Source organism: Zeus faber (genome assembly GCF_960531495.2).
Source record: "Zeus faber genome assembly, chromosome: 15".
Taxonomy (NCBI): Eukaryota; Metazoa; Chordata; class Actinopteri; order Zeiformes; family Zeidae; genus Zeus; species Zeus faber.
In genome coordinates this window covers 19,341,433-19,362,785 of record NC_137194.1, presented here as the reverse complement: position 1 = coordinate 19,362,785, position 21,353 = coordinate 19,341,433, and the positions used below count along the sequence as shown (strand labels likewise).

Below are 21,353 nucleotides of genomic sequence, written 5' to 3'. Positions count from 1 at the left end.
AGTACAGTACAGTACAGTACTGAGAGGCGACTCATCATTACTTCAAGTAAAACTATATGAGTTACGCATTATCATTCAGGGTCTCATGAATTAAGAAGCTCCACGTCTACTAATGAGCGAAGAAACACACACAGAGGGAACTCAACAATCACAGCACCGACGACATGAAAGATGATTTCCTTGAAAGTCAGCGGAACCGTTGCTCTACGGTTTGAAACTGGAAAATCAGTGCTTCCAACGGCCGCATGTTGAGGGAACCGTTGCTTCTAGGGCTATAGAAGCTGTTGAGCCAACATAGGAATTCAATAGGATTAAATTATATACATATCTGTTTAGTGACTCCGCCATGTGACAAAATGTCTTTTGTCTGTAAATAATCGAAATGAATAAAATTGAATATTCTAGGAATATAAGGTAAGGTATCAAAGTCTACCATGTCTTAATTTAGCAACATTTTGACTTATCTAATTTAAATCAAATAGTAAAGCATAAAATATCATAGGTCTGGGGCATCCTGTTCAACCAGATAGTGCTCTTGACAATAAGCAAAATGCCTTACAGTGCCCTTATCTGTGCTGCAGCCCTTTTCTGCGCCTGCCCCCCCCCCCCCAAATAATATACAATATGAAAACAATTTCATAGGAGTTTGTTCACCGTAGCAATGGGGAGAATAAACTGGAGTTATGTTGAGAGAATCCATGGCTGGAAATGCTTCAGGGTACAGATTTCGTAGGCTCATCTCCAGCACAATGCACACGATCCATGGAGAAGGTAGAGAACACGACAGGGTACCTGTGTCTACACAAGACTCGTAAGGCTCCTCACGGCCGGACCAGATATGACTCGATGGAGACCAGAGCGAGATATACATATTCAATTGTAAATGCATTATGAAAATGATGCGAAACCATTTTCTATTTTACAGCTGATTGATTTGGCTGTAAATCAAATAAGCTCCTTGGGGACGATGAATAATGAAGCTCTTCTTCTGCAAAGAACCTTCGGAGAGCTCCGGAGGCACTCAGAGGAGCTTAAGCAGGCCGGCTCACTCGGTGGCAGACGTGTGCCGGGCGCGTACAATAAATGAGGCCATTGCCTGAAGAGATTTTTTTTATTTTTATTATTATTATTTATTTATTTATTCCCTCTGAGAACCCCTCCGAGTGTGGAACCCGAGTGTAACCTCCATCGGAGCGAAACCAGTGAGAAGAGGAAGCCCTGCGCTTTATTGCCCAATCCAAAGCTTGCAGTAATGCAGCTGGATCAGCGTTTCGAGTCAGTGTGGTGGTGGTGTGCACAGGAACAGAAAGAAGACACACGGAGCAGCATCTGCATGGTTGGGAAGGGTGATATAACCGGTGATATAAGGGCGGGGCAGCAAGCTCTAATAACCCCGGTTACTGTCAAAGCCCGCCTCCTTCACAAAAGCAGCCGCTCCCTGGAGGCATAAAAAAATAATAGTCTAAAGGGATATTTGGACACACAATACAGCGTGTTGCCTCAGAGTTTCCTTCCTCAAACTAACAGAAAGTTAAAAAAAAAAGGGTGTAATTAAGGATTCAAGTGCACAAGCTGTCCCCTCGTGGTGACCTTATTTACACCATCAGGTCAGAACGCTGAGAGGAATGTCACCGCCTACTACCGTCAACATCCAATACCACTTAGTTATTGTAATTTGTACATGTATTGTAATTGGCACCTTCTCTTTCTTGCAACTGCTTCAACCACACAGAGGTGATTGGTGCTGTTTGGGACACGTTTATCCTTCATTTATTATTTATATTGGTGTAATATGAATGCACGACATGTGTTTCACCTCAATATGTCAATGATGCCTGTGTCTCCTCAGCTCAATTGTTTATGACTCACTCTGGTACAGGAGGCATTTCCCCACTTTGATGAATCTATGCACAATCACACTGGAAAAGGGATTAGGTCTATTGATTTTTGATCGAGTTCTCATTAAACGTCGACAAGGAGACATCAACGGTGAGCAGGGTGAGTCATTAGATATTAAAGGAAAAAAAAACCCAATCCCTTCAGTTTGAAGGGATTTCCTGCCTCATGTCATATAAAATGTAAATATGCTTTTGATGTGTGCAAAGACCAGTGCCATTCTTAAGTGAATCCCCCAAAATCTTTCTTTCGTGACGCGGTTTTTACAATTTAATGGAAAATGTTACTCTACTCAAACATCAGGGTTCAAGAGAAAAATATGTCGACATGTTTACACTTTAGTTGGGTACAAAGAAGCTCTTTTAAAGGTATTGGCTGCCGTGTTAAAAATAGGACACCCTGCCAGTAAAATGTCTCCTCTCTAAGCGTCTTCACGTGCCATTACCAGCTAGTAAACATGACACATTTCCCAACGGCAACAACCAGCAACAGGCTGCCAGGCCTCAGAGAGACACCGCTCCCAGAACCGTCCAGCTCCGTCTCCACCCGCTGTGTGTGTGTGTGTGTGTGTGTGTGTGTGTGTGTGTGTGTGTGTGTGTGTGTGTGTGTGTGTGTGTGTGTGTGTGTGTGTGTGTGTGTGTGTGTGTGTGTGTGTGTGTGTGTGTGTGTGTGTGTGTGTGTGTGTGCACGCGCGTGTGTGGGTCAGACGGTCGGTTGTACTGGGAAAACCAGTGAAGGTCAGACGCTCAGACCCGGACGCCCGCTTCTGAACCGCGAAACCCCGGGCGGCCGAGATATCGACCTCAGCGCTGCTTTCTACAGAGCCCGCAGTGGTCGCTGTGATGAGGTCATGCACAGAACCCCGGGGCAGCAACGCGATCCCTCCCTCGCTGCAGAGCCAGAGCCTCGGGTGCTATCCGAGCCCTGGACCTCCTCCAGATGGTCTGGCAGGGATGGAGCCTAAAAGGGCAGTTTTGCTAGAGTCTGCGGCCGAGATGAGACTGTATCGTTTCAACATTACAACAGATACCCTCTCCACTGAATAACCACAATGTGATGGAAAACAGACATATATTGCATATCCAGGACAGCTTATAAAGCAGAAAGTGAAAATAACAATCTTAAAGTCAAATCAATAATCCAGTGATCAGAAGATGGTCATCGGCAAATCGTACGATTTAGCATGGCTGGGGCATTTTATAGTTCTGCTTTCGCATAGTTAGTCATATATTCTCTTATAATCCCAGAGGCCTCAAGGGACAACAGCAAAATATATATATTTTTTTATGGACAAGCAACAAAGCCAGACATAATTGCCGGTTTTACTTAAAGAACATGTTCTGTAAAAAGTGTTGAAGAGGAAATGTCTGACTAAACATATATGTGTGTGCGAGTGTGTAACATGTGTGTGTGTATAAATAGCCCACGCTCTGGGGAGCGGAAACGCACGGGCTGGCTGGGCTCGGGATGAAGACGTGTCCTGAAGGGAGGATCAGGCTGCGGATCAGCCCTCCTCGACGCATCTCAATTTCAATGTCTTTCACTCTCCTCTGCCTTGCACTCGTTTTTATCCCTCTCTTCCTAATCCCCTTCTCTCTCTCTCTCTCTCTCTCCCTCTCTCCCTCTCTCCCTCTCTCTCTCTCTCTCATAAAGCATTTTGGCCCTGAATGTTGGGATGTACTTAGTCAAGAATCAAGAAGAGGGGGGGAAAAAACAAACAAAAAAACCCCAATGTTGATAAAATCACAAAAAGCGGTACAGAGTTTATCTTCCAATCGTAACAGACAATAGACAATGAAGAGAAGAAAATTCTGTTACATGTCATCTGACGTCACACCTCTTGGCAGGACTGAAATATTCTATTGTACGTGCCATTTCAATGAATGTGTGCAATTATGCAGCTCAGCGGGATAGAAAATACTACTGCTGTACTTCACACATTGAACCGGTCTCTCCCCTATGGAAGTACTATATATTATATACAGTAAAGTAGCTATATCAACATTTTGAGTTGTATTGTGATTTCCCAGTGTTGGTGACATTATTCGGTTGTGATTTCCTTCAACAGGTTTTTCAAATTGAAGTACGGTTGAAGCCCGAGTTAACTCTGTAACCGCTTGCAGCAGGGTGTAGCTCGCACACGCCGTCTTTATTGGAACTGCACCGGGATCAAAGCCTCAGTTAAAACAGATGTTCCATGTTTCTTACGAGTGCGTTTTGGAGTGTGCGCAGTTTCTCCCTCACCCCGTTTCCCCCCCGTTACGGATCGGCGCTCTGCGCTGCGCGAGAATCTTGAGAGCCCTTACCTCGTCCCATTCGGAGGTGAAGGAGGGAGACTTCTCCAGCCTCTTCTTGCCAGCGCTACAGTTTGAAACAGACTCACTGCGGCTGCCCAGGCACCCCTCCTCCTCGCTAGGGGGCGACACCAGCAGGTCAGAGTCCGACTTGGAGAGGCTGCGCGCCAGCTTCAGGTCCCCGGGGGGACGCATCCTGCCGGCGGGCAGTGCCCCGGCCCCGGAGTCCCTGGGCTCCTTGCTCACAGTAGCGTAAATGGCTTTGGGGTCACAGTCCGTCAGAATGGCGGCCATATTTGGACGCGGCGGCGACGGCGTCGCTGTTCTCGTCGCCGCTTTCGCTTTGGTGGGACCTTTTGAGTCGGGGTGGCCGGGGCCGGCTGGCGACACGCCCGGTAGTCGGAAGGGTTCCTCGCGGCAGTCGAAGACTGGCGACGATCCGTGCAGCAGGCCGGTGAACTGCACCGGGACACCTGCTCCCTCGTCCTGGCTCAGCTGGGAGGGATCTGGAAAGGGAGGACAAAATCCAAGTTGGATTTGTGAGAGCTCAAAAAAACTTGGACTTCTACCAAGGGCCAGATTTCCTGAGTGCGGCTAATAAGATACCGCCCACACCCCAAAACAGATCTGTAATTGTTTCCTTCCAGGAGTCAAGGGAGCAGGGGAAAGAGAGAAAGGGAGAACAGTCGGGTGAGAACGGAGGAGGCAAAGAATTCCAAACCCGTCTCGCAGGCGACTCAATCCGGCAGGATTTCGTAACCGTGTTTTACTTATCAGCCCCCGAGCCCAGATGATTTTTAAGTGAAAATAAACAGCAGATTCCCTACACACACACACACACACACACACACACACACACACACACACACACACACACACACACACACACACACACACACACACACACACACACACACACACACACACACACACACACACACAGAGAGAGAAAACAAGACTTACATTCTCTCTCTCTCTTTCTCTCCTGTCGTTTGGAACGCCCTCAACAACACTGAACAACTGGTGAGAAAGGCTCACCGAGCAGACCTTTCCCTCTTCCAGTTCCCTGGGAAGTTGCTGCCAACCAAAACCGAATCCCCCGCACAGAATGAGAGTGGCGTCCTGGCTCTGCGGTTGTTTTTCCCTTCCACCTTTTGGCTCGCGACGCTCGCCAGTCCTCCCTCGCTTTGAACCCGGAGAGCGGAGCGGTTCGCTCTGCGCTCGGCCGACCCGTCTCTCTCTCCCTCTGCCCGGTCTGGCCATTGAACGGCAGCTCAGGGGACGGAAATTCGGATCACTCCATCCACTCAGCGGCTAGACTCCCAGCCACAACCCTGATAATTAGTCTAAGGACACATGGTGACAGAGGGTGTGTGTGTGTGTGTGTGTGTGTGTGTGTGAGAGAGAGTGTTCTCTACAGCACGCACACACACGCACACGCGCACACACACACACACACACACACACACACATCCCACCGCCAGGGTGACAGGGTCAGGGTGTTGGGTGACCGGGAATCTGGAGCAGTGACACTTACAGCGGACAAGTGACCTGTTGTGGCAGTTTTTAGTTTGTCCTTCAGCGAACGGCTTAGGCTGATGTTCTGCTGAAAAGGCAGCTGGCACGGCAACAAAGTTTCTCAACCTGCTGCTCGAACAAAAGGGGAAAAATATCAAAAGGTGCCAACTGCGAAAGATTTACATCTACGCTCAAGTCAGAACTGGCTCCAGTGTTCCTTCGCTTTTTTAACGGGCCAGTGGGAATGTGCAAACCCTCCGCCCCCGCCCCACTTGCTAAACACTTCATTTCGTGAAAAAAGAAGTGTGTGTTTGTGTCCGGGTGAGTGAGCGTACTCCACACACGTCAGAACCACAGCCAAACACCCACCCCTTGTCCTTGGCAACCAGGCGGCGTCGACGCCCAAATGAGCGAATGTGCTCCGGCTCCAGAAACAGCCTCACAGGGCGTTAACCCCTCGGTGTGAGGACAGAGCAATGCCGCCGCCGCCCCTCCCCGCGCAGCTTTTACCCCCCAAAAAATACGACGGAGGTCACCGCAGAGACACGTGTGTTTCATTTGGCCCGGCGAAGGTGCGAGTTTTACCGGTGACTTCATCTAGAGGGAGTCGTGCCAGAGTTTGGATGTCACAGCGCTCATGTTGTCCTGAGCCGCGGCTCATGGGGCGAAGTTACCTGACTTTATTTTTAACTCGTGAATCATGAGACATCTCCCATATCTCATACGTGGGCCATTAGACACTTTGTTTGTACGGTGGAAAACGGACCATGGAAGCAACTTCCTTTTTCGCTTTCATCGCTCGTGAAGCCTGAACTGTGGATCTGTTGGACTCGCACACTAACCCACGCACAGTATTTGTGCTGAGAGCGACAGTGGCGTGGTGGCGATGCTGACCGTGCAATGTGACATCCCCAAAGGGTGTGTTGGTGTCTGGTGGGGTTCTAACAAAATACTGCAGAGTAGGGCTGGGAAATTGGCCTGGTGGTTAAAAAAAATAAAAAATAAATCAAACAAATACATAAAACCTGAAGAGGATTCCATTTTCGACCATCCCTAAACTTAAAGCAGACTCCTACGTTTCTGCTTAAATAAGGAAACAAACAAGCACTTTTATTATAACTATTTGGTCCAAAACTACCTTATGAACTTAATTTAATTCACTCAAACTAGTCAATGATAAAAAAAAAAAAAACCACGCAACCAGATTTACCAAAAATACAAGCAGCGCGATCGGTGTTTTACCACATGTCACACCTATGAGTTAAGGCAGGGACCAGTGCTTCTGGACAGAATGTGATGGAGAGCTCTGTTTCGTATTCCAAACGGAACGAGCGCTCCTCTTTGGCTGGCCAAGGAATGCAAATCACCCGGTTCGTAACGAGCAAAATCCGATCTGCTGCCTGGGAATGCCAATCACACATTCCTTGGCAGCGCTAATCCAAGCCAGTGGATCCTGCTCCGCAAACTCTGCTGCTTTAAACCCGTTCCAGGCCAAGTGCGTTTCTCTCATAAACTATCCCCTCCCCTCCTCCACGCTACTCTAAATGGTAATGGCCGCAGCATTCGGTCAATCATATATCACAATAAATAGTCATCTTTTTTTGTTTTTCAACTACGCCACTTTTAAAGAGGGTCTGGGTTTACCTCCAGGAGCCCGTGGGCGTCCAGGCGCAGGGGGCTTGAGAGAGTCTTTCGTCTTGCCGGGGGGTCTGAGGTCGCTGGGGGCGTTGGGTTTACGCTGCGGAGGGAAGAGGGAGAAGATTGGGTTTTCCGAAAAGGTCGCGAACGACAGCAAACCGTGTCTCAACGTATTGTCTTCCCGGCCGTTAAACCAAATTAGCCAAACCTCATTTTCCTGCCGATCCAACATCTGATTGGATCTGTGGCATGACCTGCTGCACTGACTAGGAGCTTTTTGGTGCAAATGGCGGTTCATCCCCACCCTCCCAAAACCACCCATTTTTTTTTTTTTTTTTACGATGAGTCAACAGAGAAGAAGAGCAGATCAAATAGAAGCAAAATAATACCGATACACACAAGGGGGGAGAGCAGAAGGGGGGAACATTAATAAACCCTCACTAGATGACATAGATATGACGGGCTGATAAATAGAAAGGCCAAGTTTCGGGTTGTGCAGTAACTCTTCACAGGCATCAAGGACAGGAGGGTCAACTGGTCCTGACAGCTTAACAAGGATAAGTCGTTTGAAAAGACAACAAACGGATGCATTTGTATATTATACAGGGCTTTGATTTCTTACATTAAACAAACGGGAGGGAAGGATCTTTTAGGCCTACTGTGTGTCACAGACCTGCCTTTGGAGAGACTCTTTATCTGCTTTATTCCAGCGCCATAAAAAGGGCGCTCTGAACACGGCACAGACTGCTGCACTCTCAGAAGATCTGCCCTACTGTCATTCTAACACAGTGTCTCAAGGCTTTTGACTGGCACAGGAGGGTTAACTGTGTTTTCATTGTGATAATAGTTTTGAGGAATGGCATTCAGCTGACAGTCAAAATTTGATCTTCGGGTATAATTGTTAGTTTCGACAATCGCATGTTTTTATTTATGTGAGAAATGTCACAATAAAAAAAAAAATGTGAAGAGGTGTGTTTCCATCAGTTGGGTTGAGGGACTCTATGCCCTTTCTGGTGTTCCAATCCTCAATGCCCGTGAACGGCTCTTCTGGAATAGGTAGACATTGTATGTATGTAATGCTATGTTATGTGGCTTAAAAAGGCAATCCAATTGTTCATCAGTTGTATGTATGATAATTAATCATCCATTAAAATGTCATGATAATTCTATTTTTTTTTCCCCAATTTTCATCACACACACACACACACACACACACACACACACACACACACACACACACACACACACACACACACACACACACACACACACACACACACACACACACACACACACTATGTTCTCCCACTTATTTTAGATTATTATAGCATTTATTATGGCATTGTTGCCTGAATAACTGTGCTTGTAGAATAGTAAGAGGTGAGCTCAGCCCAGGCAGCAGTTCGCCTGTAGCTCGGTTGGAAGTTGTCATTGGTGATTCATGGTGGGGGCCACTGAGGAACATATTAATCACACCTTACTCCAGCCTGTTGCTTATGCTAATCCAAACCCCAAAAATAACACCACGGCGCACACAATGACAGATTGAGTAAAGATACGAGGCGGCGAAAGTCGGAATTACCTGAGGTAGGACGCTGTTGGAACAATGGACTGTTTTCTCCTCTAAAATGGAGAGAAAAGAGGAGTTAGAACATGAGAAAGGAGGAGACATGGGGCTGCGTTGAAGATCAATAAATACATTTATTTAGAGCATATCATTTATTATGTATTATACAAAGAAGCAGGTCAGGAAAAGTTTAGACTGACTTAGATGGACAAGCGCCCTCACCTTATGGATATGTACAGTATGCAAATTAGTTTAAAAATGCAATAAAACAAAGGGTAACAAAAACAGATTAAACATCAGTCTGGGTGGTCAGTGGAGGAAGAAAGGGGGTAGGTTGAGCACGATTTGCTGTTTCTTTTAAATATGGACGGCGTAATGACATCAGCGATTAAGCTTCAACCTCTCAGCCCGGCGACGTTCCTAGTGGGAGAGAGCTGAAAAGCCCGGAGGAGATGATTTTAAAACATCTACATCAACAGCCAGGGATCTAAATGGCCCACTAATTTAATCCCCTTTATCTAATTACACGCAGTGCCATTCACCAGACATGACTAAGCCGCTGCACAGGAGGAACAGTCACGGCTATGACATCATGTTAGATAGGCGGACGCATCTGTGCTCCATTGAAAACCTTCTGTGACCATGCAAAGTGCCAGGGCCACACGTTTAGGCTGAAACGGACCCCGGCGCCCCCTCTCAGGGGCCTCTACACACCAAGAACGATGCAAGATTTGTCAACGCCGTGGAAGCAAAATGAACACACTCAATATACTCACACCAAGAACTTATATAAGGCCACTAAAAATAAATAAATAAATAAATAAAAAAAGGTAGTCATCATCAAGAGCTGATGACCTGGTCCTAAGTTCGACTCTTTGGTAGAAGAGCTGAATCGAAAGAGGAAAAAAAACGTGTTCCAGGATGTCCTCTGGGAGAGTGTGTTGATACGAAATTCATAATCTGGACAGTTTCTACCTTTGTGGGAGTCCTGGCCGTGGTGGGCTGAGACTTTGGTCTGAGCTGACAGCAGCAGCTCATACGTGTGATCCTCCTCCTCGGCCGGCGCCCCCCGCTCGTCGATGCCGCCGCTGGCGTACGGAGCCTGCGGTCCGGGGAAGGGTAGAGGAGGCGAGAGGGGGAGGAAGGAGTGATTGGGAATGGAATGGAGGAGAGGCGGTGAAAGGCTCAGTTTGCCCTCGTAAAAAAATAAAAAAAAGCATTTGCTTACTAATGTGACACTACATTTATTACTTATTACTCTGCAGCTCCCCCTAGTGGCTGTGTCCTAGTTGAGCTTGGCGGGCTCTAAAACACATTTTAATAGTTTGGAGTTTTCACGTTGATTTGTCGAAATGATCACCAAAAAGGGGCAGTGCCTTTGTGTTCTTCTTGCCCGGGGAAACCGCGCCTCGGAGGCGAGTGGGGGGGATTGCAGGAGTCTCATGTCATTAACAAAAAAAAAAAAAAAACTCAGCAAAACCTCTTCAACTTTAATAATCCTCATGGCAAGAGGTAAGAAACAGGAGAGAAATATCGGTTATATTTCAGGAGCCTGGATGAGTGTGCGCCTCCTTGCTGAGCCGCTGTCTCTGAGCTTACTTTCCAGTTCACTTGTCTGCCCTCTCTCTCCCCCTCTCTCTCCCTCCGTGTCTGTCTCACCCTCTGCGCCCGGTGCCGCACTGGAATGAATATTTATTAACAACTTGTTTGATTTGAGTCCTGGAAGGGGCGGCGACGGCGACAGCACCGACATTTTAAGTGGGAGACAAACATCTGACCGACCCGACAACCGGCAAGTGGGATTTTTGCAATCTAACGCTTGCGTTTAGTACAAAATTGCCATTATTAATATCCGTGTTTGGCAGATGACTGGAGATCGATTCGTCGCAGCTCGCTTACCTCCGAGCTCGCCTCTTCTTCGTGGCCAGGACCGGCGTGTGAAGGGTGCGCCAGGCGCTCTTTCTGCGGACAACAGGGAGGGAAAGATTTGGCGACCTACACATTAACAGCCATTTTATGTCATATTCAAATCAGTGGCCTCAAACTACAGGCCCGGGGGCCACATCCGGCCCACAAGACAATTTAATACGGCCTGCTACATGTACATGGCCCACAAATTAATTTTAAAATCACAATGCTTAATTAATCCATGCAATTTTACTTAATGTTTTCAAAATAAAACTAAATATTAAATATAATTATTATGATTAGCGTATAAATACAATTAAATTCTAATAAAATAATAATAAAATAGCATATAATATCAGATTTTATATTTTTTTTTAACAGAAGTATTATTAGGTCTCATCACTAATAAAAACACGGGAGAGTGGGCTCTTCCCTAATTGTTCAACACTGTCCCGCCTGGGAAATTAGAGTCTGAGACACTTGATTTGAATGATAATCAGCCTTATATGAGGAAAAATGTGTCATATACAATATCACTGCATTCAACAATAAAGGCAATTGTAAGGGCACTTCTATCCCAGTGGAGGAGAAGCAGGAACGTGGAGACCGCTATTGCCCCCTTGTGGGAGTTCTGAAATAATACCACCACGTTCAGAATCTCACATATGTTGTGTGTGTGTGTGTGTGTGTGTGTGTGTGTGTGTGTGTGTGTGTGTGTGTGTGTGTGTGTGTGTGTGTGTGTGTGTGTGTGTGTGTGTGTGTGTCTGTTGGAGTGGGACCGACCTTGCCGGCTTCGCTGTCCGGCCGGCCGGAGTCCCTGTCCGAGGACTTCCCGCTGGCTAGGCTGTCCAGCGAGTGGCAGGACGTGGCCTCGAACAGAGCCTCGTACGGGCTCTCTTCCTCGGGCCCAGGGGCCAGCCCCGAGATCAGCTCACTCACCTTCTCTAGATCCACTGAATGTGCGCGCGCACGCGCACACACACAGACACACAGACACAGGCACACACAGACACACAGACACACAGACACACACACACACACACACACACACACAGACACACACACACACACACACACACACACACACACAATCTCGTGAGCAGAGAATGAAAAACAATTACGACATTTACCTTGGGGTTGTGTGTCTTACCTTTTTTCCTGGGACTGGGACTCTCCTGCGGTGGAGGGATGGGCGGCGGAGGAAGGTCTATATCTGGAGGTTTTCCAGCCATGTGACCTGCACAGAAATAAAACAAAACAAAACCCAAAATGTCCATCGCATCACAATTAGTTTATATCAAACTCAAGCGACTCCGACTCTCTACTTTGTTTGTACCTGTACCTAGGATCAGAGCAGCGATCTGCCTGCTCTTCTGCGAGGGCATGTCTCTGACAGTGTCCAGCGCTGTCAGGCCCTTGTAGTCCAGCATGTTCACATCAATACCTAAAGAATGAAGTAATCATGTGAAGTGACAAAGCACTAATACTTATATGTGTTACTTTTCAGGCTGTAAATGGTATTTCCAGTTTGTTCATAGCGGGCTCGGCATCTGACCTGCACTGAGGAGCTTCTGCACAACATCCGTCTTTCCATAGAGAGCTGCTTCGTGGAGGGCACTGCCCTTGTCCGTCTGAATAAAAACAAAAACACACTGACTGAGAGAGGTTGCCCCCTACGGACTGAAGGGAGGAAGAGGAGAGATCCGCAGAGATGAAGAACAGGGACGGCCAGGGTAGTTTTTAAACGCTCTTCGGGGCCACTACGACTTGTGCTGGATCTTGCGTTGAACCTTCAGGCGTCCTTCCCCAAACACAAATATGTTCAATCTGAAATGTATTCCTTTAAAAACAAATGTGCCGTGCCAACCTGGTCCATACCACCCTGAGCCAATTATATGGTTCAGAAAACTGACCCAGGTCATTTTCCGGCTCACAGGACCAAGATAATAGAAGCCTGCGTGAAGCACGGCCCCAAGAACGAGCAGAAAGGGAGCGCAGAGGGGAAAGGTGGCTCACGACAGACGGGTGGATGCGGCCGGGAGGCGCCACACTTCAGCACAAGATGTTGCATCGCAGACCGCTTGTGCGAGGAGACGTTTCTGTATTGAATGGACCGGGGGGGGGGTTCTAATTCTGTGAAGGGAAGTGGTTTGATTTGGTTGACAGCCAATAATGACCAGGTATCTTCAACAGAACGTGGATGGAGGTATCCAATATCCATTGTCTTGTTTGAATTTATCGGACAAATGTAGTAATGTAAGTCCACAAGTGCAGTACGACGTCTATAAAAACTGTAAACATAGATGAGAATGAAAATCCATTTCTTTTTTACCCATTTTATGGAGCCTTCAAGTTCTAAGCTCAGCTAGGGGGTAGAGAGAGTTAGAGATCGAGGTCAGTACCAAGAGGTTTTGGCACGGTTTGTGGCACGGTGGCGCAGTGCATTGCACTGCTGCCTCACAGCAAGAAGGTCCTGGGTTCGATTCCCGCCTGGGGCGCTGTTGGCACCGTGCTCCAGCGGGTTATCTTCCAAAAAACAGGAGCCTTTCTGTGTGGAGTTTGCATGTTCTCCCCGTGCTCACATGGGGTTTCCTCCACCTCACGTCAGTAAGGACCCCCACCAAAAAACATGCACCCATCATCGTCTGACCAGCGATGGACACTTATCACCTGGTCCCCGGGCGCGTCCACGTATGCTGCTCACTGCTCCTGGCTGTGCCCCCGGAGGAAGGACAAGCCAGGATGGGTCAAAAGCAGAGGAGCCATTTCACCGGCCACCATCAAGCATGTGCATGTGTGTGCAAGCATGTGTTGTGGAGTGTCGTGTGATGATTAAAGACTGTTTCTTTCTGTTTCCCTATATGTAGTTTCAAGTTCAAATCCGCAAGTTCTCGCCTCTACACATCAACAAGATAGAAAAAAAAAAAGGAAGAAAAAGAAACCTCGTAGTTGATGTCCATGCCGGCGTCCAGCAGCACCTCCACCACGGCCAGGTGCCCGTTGCGCGAGGCCAGGTGCAGGGGCGTGTGCTTCTTGGTGTTGCAGCCCAGCAGGTTGGGGTGCGCGCTGAGCAGCAGCTTCACCACCTCCAGGCGGCCGTAGAGCGCGGCCAGGTCCAGCGGCGTCTCAAACTTGTTGTTCCTCATGGTGGGGTCCGTCAGCTCCTCCAGCAGCAGCCGCACCACCTGGCTGTGGCCGTACTGGGCGGCGCAGTGCAGCGGAGTCTCGTTGTCGTTGTTCTGTCGGGATGACGGGGTGGAGCGGGCAAGAGGGCGATATGGAGGGGGGATGAGAAGTGACACAGGAGAAGAACAATGACAAGAGGTGGTGCGGAGATGGAGAAGGGAGAGTGGAAGACGTGGTGGGGTGGGGTTGAGGGGTGAATTACAGGCGTTAATGAGTGAGAATAGTGGCTCAGACGAAGTCACCGCGAGGCGAAGCCAATCAGCGCCCGGAGCACCCGAAAAGCACCAATTAGAATGAAGTGCATGACAACGCCCCGGGGAAGTCCAGGAGATCGGGGAGTGGGTGGGAGGAGGGCAAAGCCTGCCAGAACCTCGTGGTACAGGGGGCCAGCGTTGCCAGGTGTTGGAGAGCTGCCCTTGGATGACACTACATGGGGGTGGGGGGGCTGGAAGAGTGACAGAGGCATCTGGGTGGACTGGCCGGGATCAGGGGTCTCTTGGACGGAAAGTCAAGCAGGGTCGTGTTCCACGAATAACAATTATGTAGCCTCAAACTGTGTGACCAAACTTTGGAGCCACCGGTACTGACCTGGCTGTACGGCTGATGATAAGTTATTGGTAAGCGGCCCCAGAATTCAGTCACATTATATTCTTCCATTTGGCAGCAGGATAGTCCAGGACAAGGGGAGTGCTAGTGGCCTCATTATGTGCGTTAAGGTACGACTAAGAATAGAAGTATGTGATGCGCTGACGATGTTATTTTTATTTCTTTTTTTATTTGGGGGAAGAACAAAGCCGGAGAGACTTATTATAGGTCTGATATTGATTGCAATCCTTTATTAAGGAAGCAACAGAGGAGCTCTTTCACGTACAGCATATTGCCCTCTCAGGATAGGATAGATATGCACTATAGGAGAGAAGGTTAGACACTGGATTTTCTCCCAGAGACAAGAAACGACACGTATGCGATGTAGAATGGCTGGCATGTATGTGGGTGGTGTTAGTGTTGTGTATTGCATTCTCCTCAACATTCAACCAACAGCTGTAAAAGCACTTGTGTCATCCGCTCTCTCAGTCCAAGACAAATATAACACTGCACAGCATGGGGAGTGTGTGGAGAAACTAGCTCATCCTCAACTCTAATGGGAGCCATCCTTGGTTTGCTATGTAGGGCTATGCCATTTTTTTTTTTAAAATAATGACACACTTTTGAAGCAAAGTGTAACTTCTAGGAACAAAGTTCTGTTGACCGATCCAACTAGCCAAGAGGGCATGATGAGGCAATAACAGCGGCGACTTAGGTACAGATACATCATTTGCTTCATGTTTCGTTTTTACATTTAGAAGTGCATGTTGCAGCAGCAAGAAAGGGATGACGATCAAATAGACGGTGAACTGCCAGCAGGGGGCAAACGCTGCAATCCCTGAGCTCAAGTGAGATGGGAGCAAGACAACAGCAGTCTGTACTGACCAAAACCCCACACACACGCACACGCACACACACACACTTTTGGGTAATATCACTACACATCTTTTAAGGTCTGACCTAAGGCCATCAACCGTGCTTTAAATTTGATTGTAGCCATAGATTTTGGGGCATATATTCAGTAAGAATCAGTGTGGTCCAATACCTATCGTAAAAAAAAAGATTCTGTACATATCTTGTGTTTTTTTAGAGGGTCAACTTACTTGTGAACAGAATTCGAGTATAATTGATGGATATTTAGCCGTTTCTCAACATTGAATTACATTATAGAACATGCCACAGAGACAGTACAGCCACGGAAAACAAAGCACTTGAACCCAAAAAGTGACCATGATATAACTGAAGCCCACCAAATTGGGTCCGGTTCCAAGAAAAAGGTCATGATTTTGGCGTCAAAATGTAGGACATTTAGTCACCACTGAGAACATTCTGGGTGTTTTTCCCCAACGTAAAACCCATATTGTGGCAACAATCCTTTTAATCTAAGGCAACTCAAACTAGAAGTGCTGTTTTCGTTGCCACCCAGACGTCCGTCGCTTGCTTGTGCAATCAAAACAAGGCAGCGTTTCATTGTCATGTTCATTGAAGTGTAGGAGTAGAAAGTATCCTCAATTGAGTTCAGTTGTTTTTTGGACCACCCTCAGCAAAACCACGCGCTCTGCAACAGAGTGTTTGGGGATCCGTGTGGACGTAGACGGTGTCAGGATGGGCGTGTCCCCGAGGGGGACAGCAGCTGGCCGGACAAGAGGCCATTCCTGGGTGGGTGTCACTCACCCTCTCTATCAAGTTCAAGTTCAAGTCAGACACTCACACTAAGACCTGCTGCCAGATGGGACCAGTAGGTAGCTCAGCTCCGATGGCCAAGTGGAAAAAGAGAGTGAAAGTCAGAGAAAAGCGAGAGAGGGAAAGTCAGAGCAAAGAAAGAAAGAGAGAGAGAGAGAGAGAGAGAGAGAGAGAGACTACACTCTGAGCAAGTCACAGCTTGTGCCGAGAGCAGGGAGGTGGAGAACGCGGCCTAGAAAGCAAAATGACACCTGCCTCTACACAGTGGAGCCGCACGGAACCAACTGGACAGATCTGAAAAGACAAAATATGACGGAAAGATATGCATTAAGTGCATTTTTTTTGAAGAAGTGAGCACCGAGTGGCCTGCAAAAGCACTCCCATGCGAAACAGGAAGGACAGTATCACAGGTCGTATGAAAGTTCTCCAACAGCTCAAAAAGTCATCCAACAAGGGCCCAACGCTTTCCACCCGCTACGTGGCCAAACACTTATTCTTATGGATGGAGGTGGCAGACAGGTAGGTCCGATCTGAAAGCCCTCATCTGCCGCTCTCCATCACAACTGTCCAGTGCAGGATAACCATCAAGAAAAGGCATTCCCATGCAACTTGGCTCCGCGATGTTCAATTGACTGCCTTGCTATGTCAACCTCACATAGGCTAGGGCGCAGATGCACGCGCGCGCACACACACTTATGTAAACAAAATAATTAAACAAGAAAAAATAAAAAATAAAATGGAATCATGCATGAAGACATGCAGCGTGAATGTGGCGTTCGAGAGCAATTTACTGACTGTTTGGAGGACTCTCACGCGCTGAAATCACGTCAGTCCAGCAATTGTCTCAACAATAATCCCAAAAAGGGATTTATGCAAATGATACACGGTCCATTTTACCGTGTCACTCTGCATGGCTGCACTGGGGGCCCGCTCTCACAAAATGTTCCCGCCACACAGGACGCCAGGGGAGCGAGGCTCTCCCGGCTTCAACCAGTAACCTACATAGTGTATACGGTTCAGGAGCTTCTGGGTCTCTGCCGGTCCGCGCTGTGCTGTTGTGTGTGTGTGTGTGTGTGTGTGTGTGAGCTTGCGTGTCTGCGGGCATCTGATCTCATTAACCGGCTCGGCGGTCCCTCGGGTTGGGCCCCGCAGAGAGGCGGCGGGGGCGGTAGCGGCTGTCGGCGGCATGACTCACGGCCACTCATCCCTCACACGGCACCCAAAGCTGCTCTGGATGGAACCCTCCCCATACACACCCCCTACCCACATATTCTGCGCCTCCAAAATGTTGATGCCTGCACAAGTTAAGGACCCCTACCCCACTCCCCATTCATATCATTCATTTCTTAGCGGGTTTGATTTCGGCATCCATGTTGGGTGTTGCCACAGGGTCCTTGGTGACACAACTTCCTGTCTGCTCTGTGTGTGTGTGTGTGTGTGTGTGTGTGTGTGTGTGTGTGTGTGTGTGTGTGTGTGTGTGTGTGTGTGTGTGTGTGTGTGTGTGTGTGCGCGAGCGAGCGAGCTCTGGTCGTGTTTTGTCATGCAGACACTGTCGTCTCTGTGTTGGTGTCAACAGTCTTTTACCAGGTCAAGTTCCTCACTCGCTACGAGCACAGGATTAAAAACACAGGATCCCGCAATACGATTTGATCCGGTATTGAGATGGCGGACGATGCCATTCCACATCGATATATACGACATATATATGACATTTTATACACTATGACAATTTCTGGGCATACCATTTGACAAAAGATATTTTACGGAACAGTCTAATACATCAATTAAATATTTGAATTAATTTGTAATTTTGGTGGTTTGCAATTGACTGCATCATTTCCAACAAAGTATCAATTATTACAATTTTCATATGGATTCAGAAATGGAAACAAAACAAAAGCAGCGCTGGAGCATTCCCTGTTCAAAAGAGAGCGGAAAAACCCCCCCCAAAAAAACAAAGGTTTTCAAGGCAGGACGATGTTAATCCTCCATCACGTCAGAGCAGGAGACGTACCGCGTGATGCTTTGTGCATTGTTCACCGTGCCGTGCATTGGGATGTTCGACACCGAATCCTGTTGTTTGGGGACTGTCTGCAAGAGGCCCCGCGCAGCCATGTGAGCAGCGCCACAAACAATCAACCGCGAACAAGGCTGTGGGGTTTTACGAGGGTTTTATGCAGAACGGCATCAGCTTAGCAGAACGGTAAAACGGTAGATTATCATCCAAAAATCACACAGCCTCAAAACACTTCCTGGACAGTACCAATTCGCAATTTACTGGCATTCCACTAACAGTGGACAGAATACCAGCCCAATTCTTTTTTTTTTTTTTTAAGAGCTGGGTGCATGTCAACCAGCAGCAGATTCAGGTCTCCGCTCCCATTGATAAGCTTCGTTCTAACGGGGGACAATCTAGAGATTACACCTCGTAGTGTGTCGGAGCCACACGCAGCCGAAGACCATATTCACATCATGAAAGATAACGGAATACGGAGCGGATGAAGACGGAGCGGCTGAAAGATGGTAACACGGTTTGACTGGTGACCTCTTGTCACGTGACGCCGGCTGCCAGCGGAGCGAGCGGGGGCACTGGTTGGATGGGGTTACGTCACTCCTGCCCCTGGTTGCAGCCGTAGTAGTAGCAGCAGCGCGGGGGGAGGGGAAGCACTGAGCAGCTGTTGCAGCCAGTGTGCCACGGGGCTGCCCACACCGCTGCACGCCCACCACACACACACACACACACACACACACACACACACACACACACACACACACACACACACACACACACACACACACACACACACACACACACACACACACACACACACACACACACACACACAGGATCTCTTTTCTTGCAAAACACAGAGATGTGGTCACAGATACGATTTTCCATCTGTGTAATCCGTTATAACTTCTTCAGTCACTTCTGATGTATTATTATTCTATTCCATCCGAACAATATGATACGGCAGCACACAGTCTTGTCCAAGGCTTGGTTCAATAAAAGCGTGATATCGATATTTTATTTGAAATGAAATGAAATGCCACCGGTCACGAATGAATTGAAATACCTAATTTCCGTATTCGACTGAATTCCTTACATGAAATATTGTATAAAATGTCATTATGTCGATATAAAATTGTATCATGAACCACCTCATCAACATTCAAATTGATTGATACTGGATGGTATAGATTTAATGGAGAAATTGCCAATTTTCCGTATTCATCTAAACTTTGATATAGCTGGAAAGAGACAAAAGTGATTTTCAAAACCCACCAGGCGTATAAGGGGAACTTCAGAGTAGGGACAGAATCTGTTTCTGGAGTTGTACTAAGTTGCTCGTGACACGTTCCACAGGAAACACGCTTAGCAGCCGTGCAGAGACGTTACATGCAAGCTGGCCCCTGGCTGCAGATGGAGGGCTGAAAATTGTGTGCAGCAGAATCCTCCTCCCCGGGGTCTCATCATCAAAGATGTGTCACTTTCTTTCCCCTCCTCGTGTGACACTTGATAGAACAGGATGCACACACACACACACACACACACACACACACACACACACACACACACACACACACACACACACACACACACACACACACACTTCCAAGTCTGAAACTCTCCCCATCCCCACATATCCGCCGGCCTCCGTCAACAGCAGAATCCTGCAAAATCCTCAAGTCAAATTGGAAAACCATGACAGGAAAGAGAGGGAGGGTTACCCTTCCACCTAATGATACCATGCCGCTCGCGGGGGGGGACGTTTCTGCTGCGGATCAAACGTTTCCCCGGCGTGACAGAGGAAAGTCACGGAGGGTGAGAGGGATGAGCGCAGGGCTTTGGGGGTGGGGGGATAGGGGACGGACGCCAGGGGCCACAGAGTGGAGGAATAAGGGTGCTGGCATACTGAGGGCGGTGCGTCTTAGTGGATGGAGGGGAACTCTGCACATAATGAGAAGACCAAGTCTGAAGACGTTAGTGATGTTGCTGTCATCAAATCCTAACGTTACCAAGATGTAATGGCCTGGTGTTTTCGTTATATGCCAAATTTAAGTTCCCAAATAACATTTCCTCTCATTCGTGGCAAAGGAGACTGACAGAGTTCACGTGCGCACTCGCCCGGACGTCAGGGGAGCTGCTCTTAATGTGTATGGTTTCAGACAGGTGACCTATATTGAGGGTGGTGAGGTCTGGTGAAAGGGGTAAAAAAGGTTGGTCGTCATTCCGTTCCCAGACTGGGAACAATACAGGCCATAAGGAAGTGCTTGGATACAAAAAAAATAAAAAATAATGCTAATTAATTGATGACTGAATTAATTCCCGCCGTAGATAAATACAATATTCGCTCATTATACAGCGAATCAGGTCAATCTGGCGAGTCCCCAGCGGTTACGCTTCTCATCGGAACAGTTTAGCTCCATAATTCACAGCGAAAAGACTGATAATCACGTTAGTTACAGTATTTGATAATAACCTTATCAAAGTAGCCCACGCACTACAGACACCATGACTGGAATGGAGCATCAAAGTGAGGTAACATCTGTGCGGCGCTGGTTGAGCTGGACCAGGTCCAGGCTGAGCGCTGGTGCTTCCCCTAAGAGGATCCAGCCCTCCCCACCGCACCCGCCTCTCACCCCCACCCCACCCCGCGAAAACCAACCATCCACCTTTCATGTTTAGCGAGCTCACTCTCTGACACTCCCCCCTCAAGCCTCCCTCCACTGGGTCACCCAACACCACCGTAGGACCAATCAGCCGTGACAGCGTTACTATGACAACATCCCACCACCCCCCGCTGAAGCAATGCCGCCTCGCCAGCGAAAACAGAGACAGAGGTGGATGCTCCCACATGTGCGTACACGCACACGCACACGCACACGCACACGCACAAGCGCAAACACACACACACCATGAGGCTGATGCAAGGAGACTGATACACAGAAATGCTGCTGTCTTCTATCTCATGAGATGCTCCTCTGATCTTACACTGGGAACAGTGGCGGTGGAGGACCCCCACCCACTGCTAACTGACATGATGCAATCACCATGACCACTACCAGTACATTCA

At 48.0% G+C, this 21,353-nt stretch overlaps 1 protein-coding gene across 1 annotated transcript in view; it reads right to left on the bottom strand.

Annotated features, from left to right (window-relative positions):
- Nucleotides 1–21,353, bottom strand: part of LOC307240658 (ankyrin repeat and SAM domain-containing protein 1A) — a gene marked incomplete at its 5' end in the record, with an annotated part of 63,005 nt that overhangs the window by 26,180 nt on the left and 15,472 nt on the right. Inside the window, 10 exons of the mRNA XM_080014497.1 lie at nt 4,203–4,696; nt 7,353–7,446; nt 8,929–8,969; nt 9,889–10,015; nt 10,813–10,875; nt 11,605–11,774; nt 11,972–12,058; nt 12,164–12,265; nt 12,377–12,452; nt 13,764–14,060. Of these exons, the coding sequence (XP_079870623.1) occupies nt 4,203–4,696; nt 7,353–7,446; nt 8,929–8,969; nt 9,889–10,015; nt 10,813–10,875; nt 11,605–11,774; nt 11,972–12,058; nt 12,164–12,265; nt 12,377–12,452; nt 13,764–14,060 (1,551 nt within the window). The remainder of the gene's footprint in view (nt 1–4,202; nt 4,697–7,352; nt 7,447–8,928; nt 8,970–9,888; nt 10,016–10,812; nt 10,876–11,604; nt 11,775–11,971; nt 12,059–12,163; nt 12,266–12,376; nt 12,453–13,763; nt 14,061–21,353) is intronic.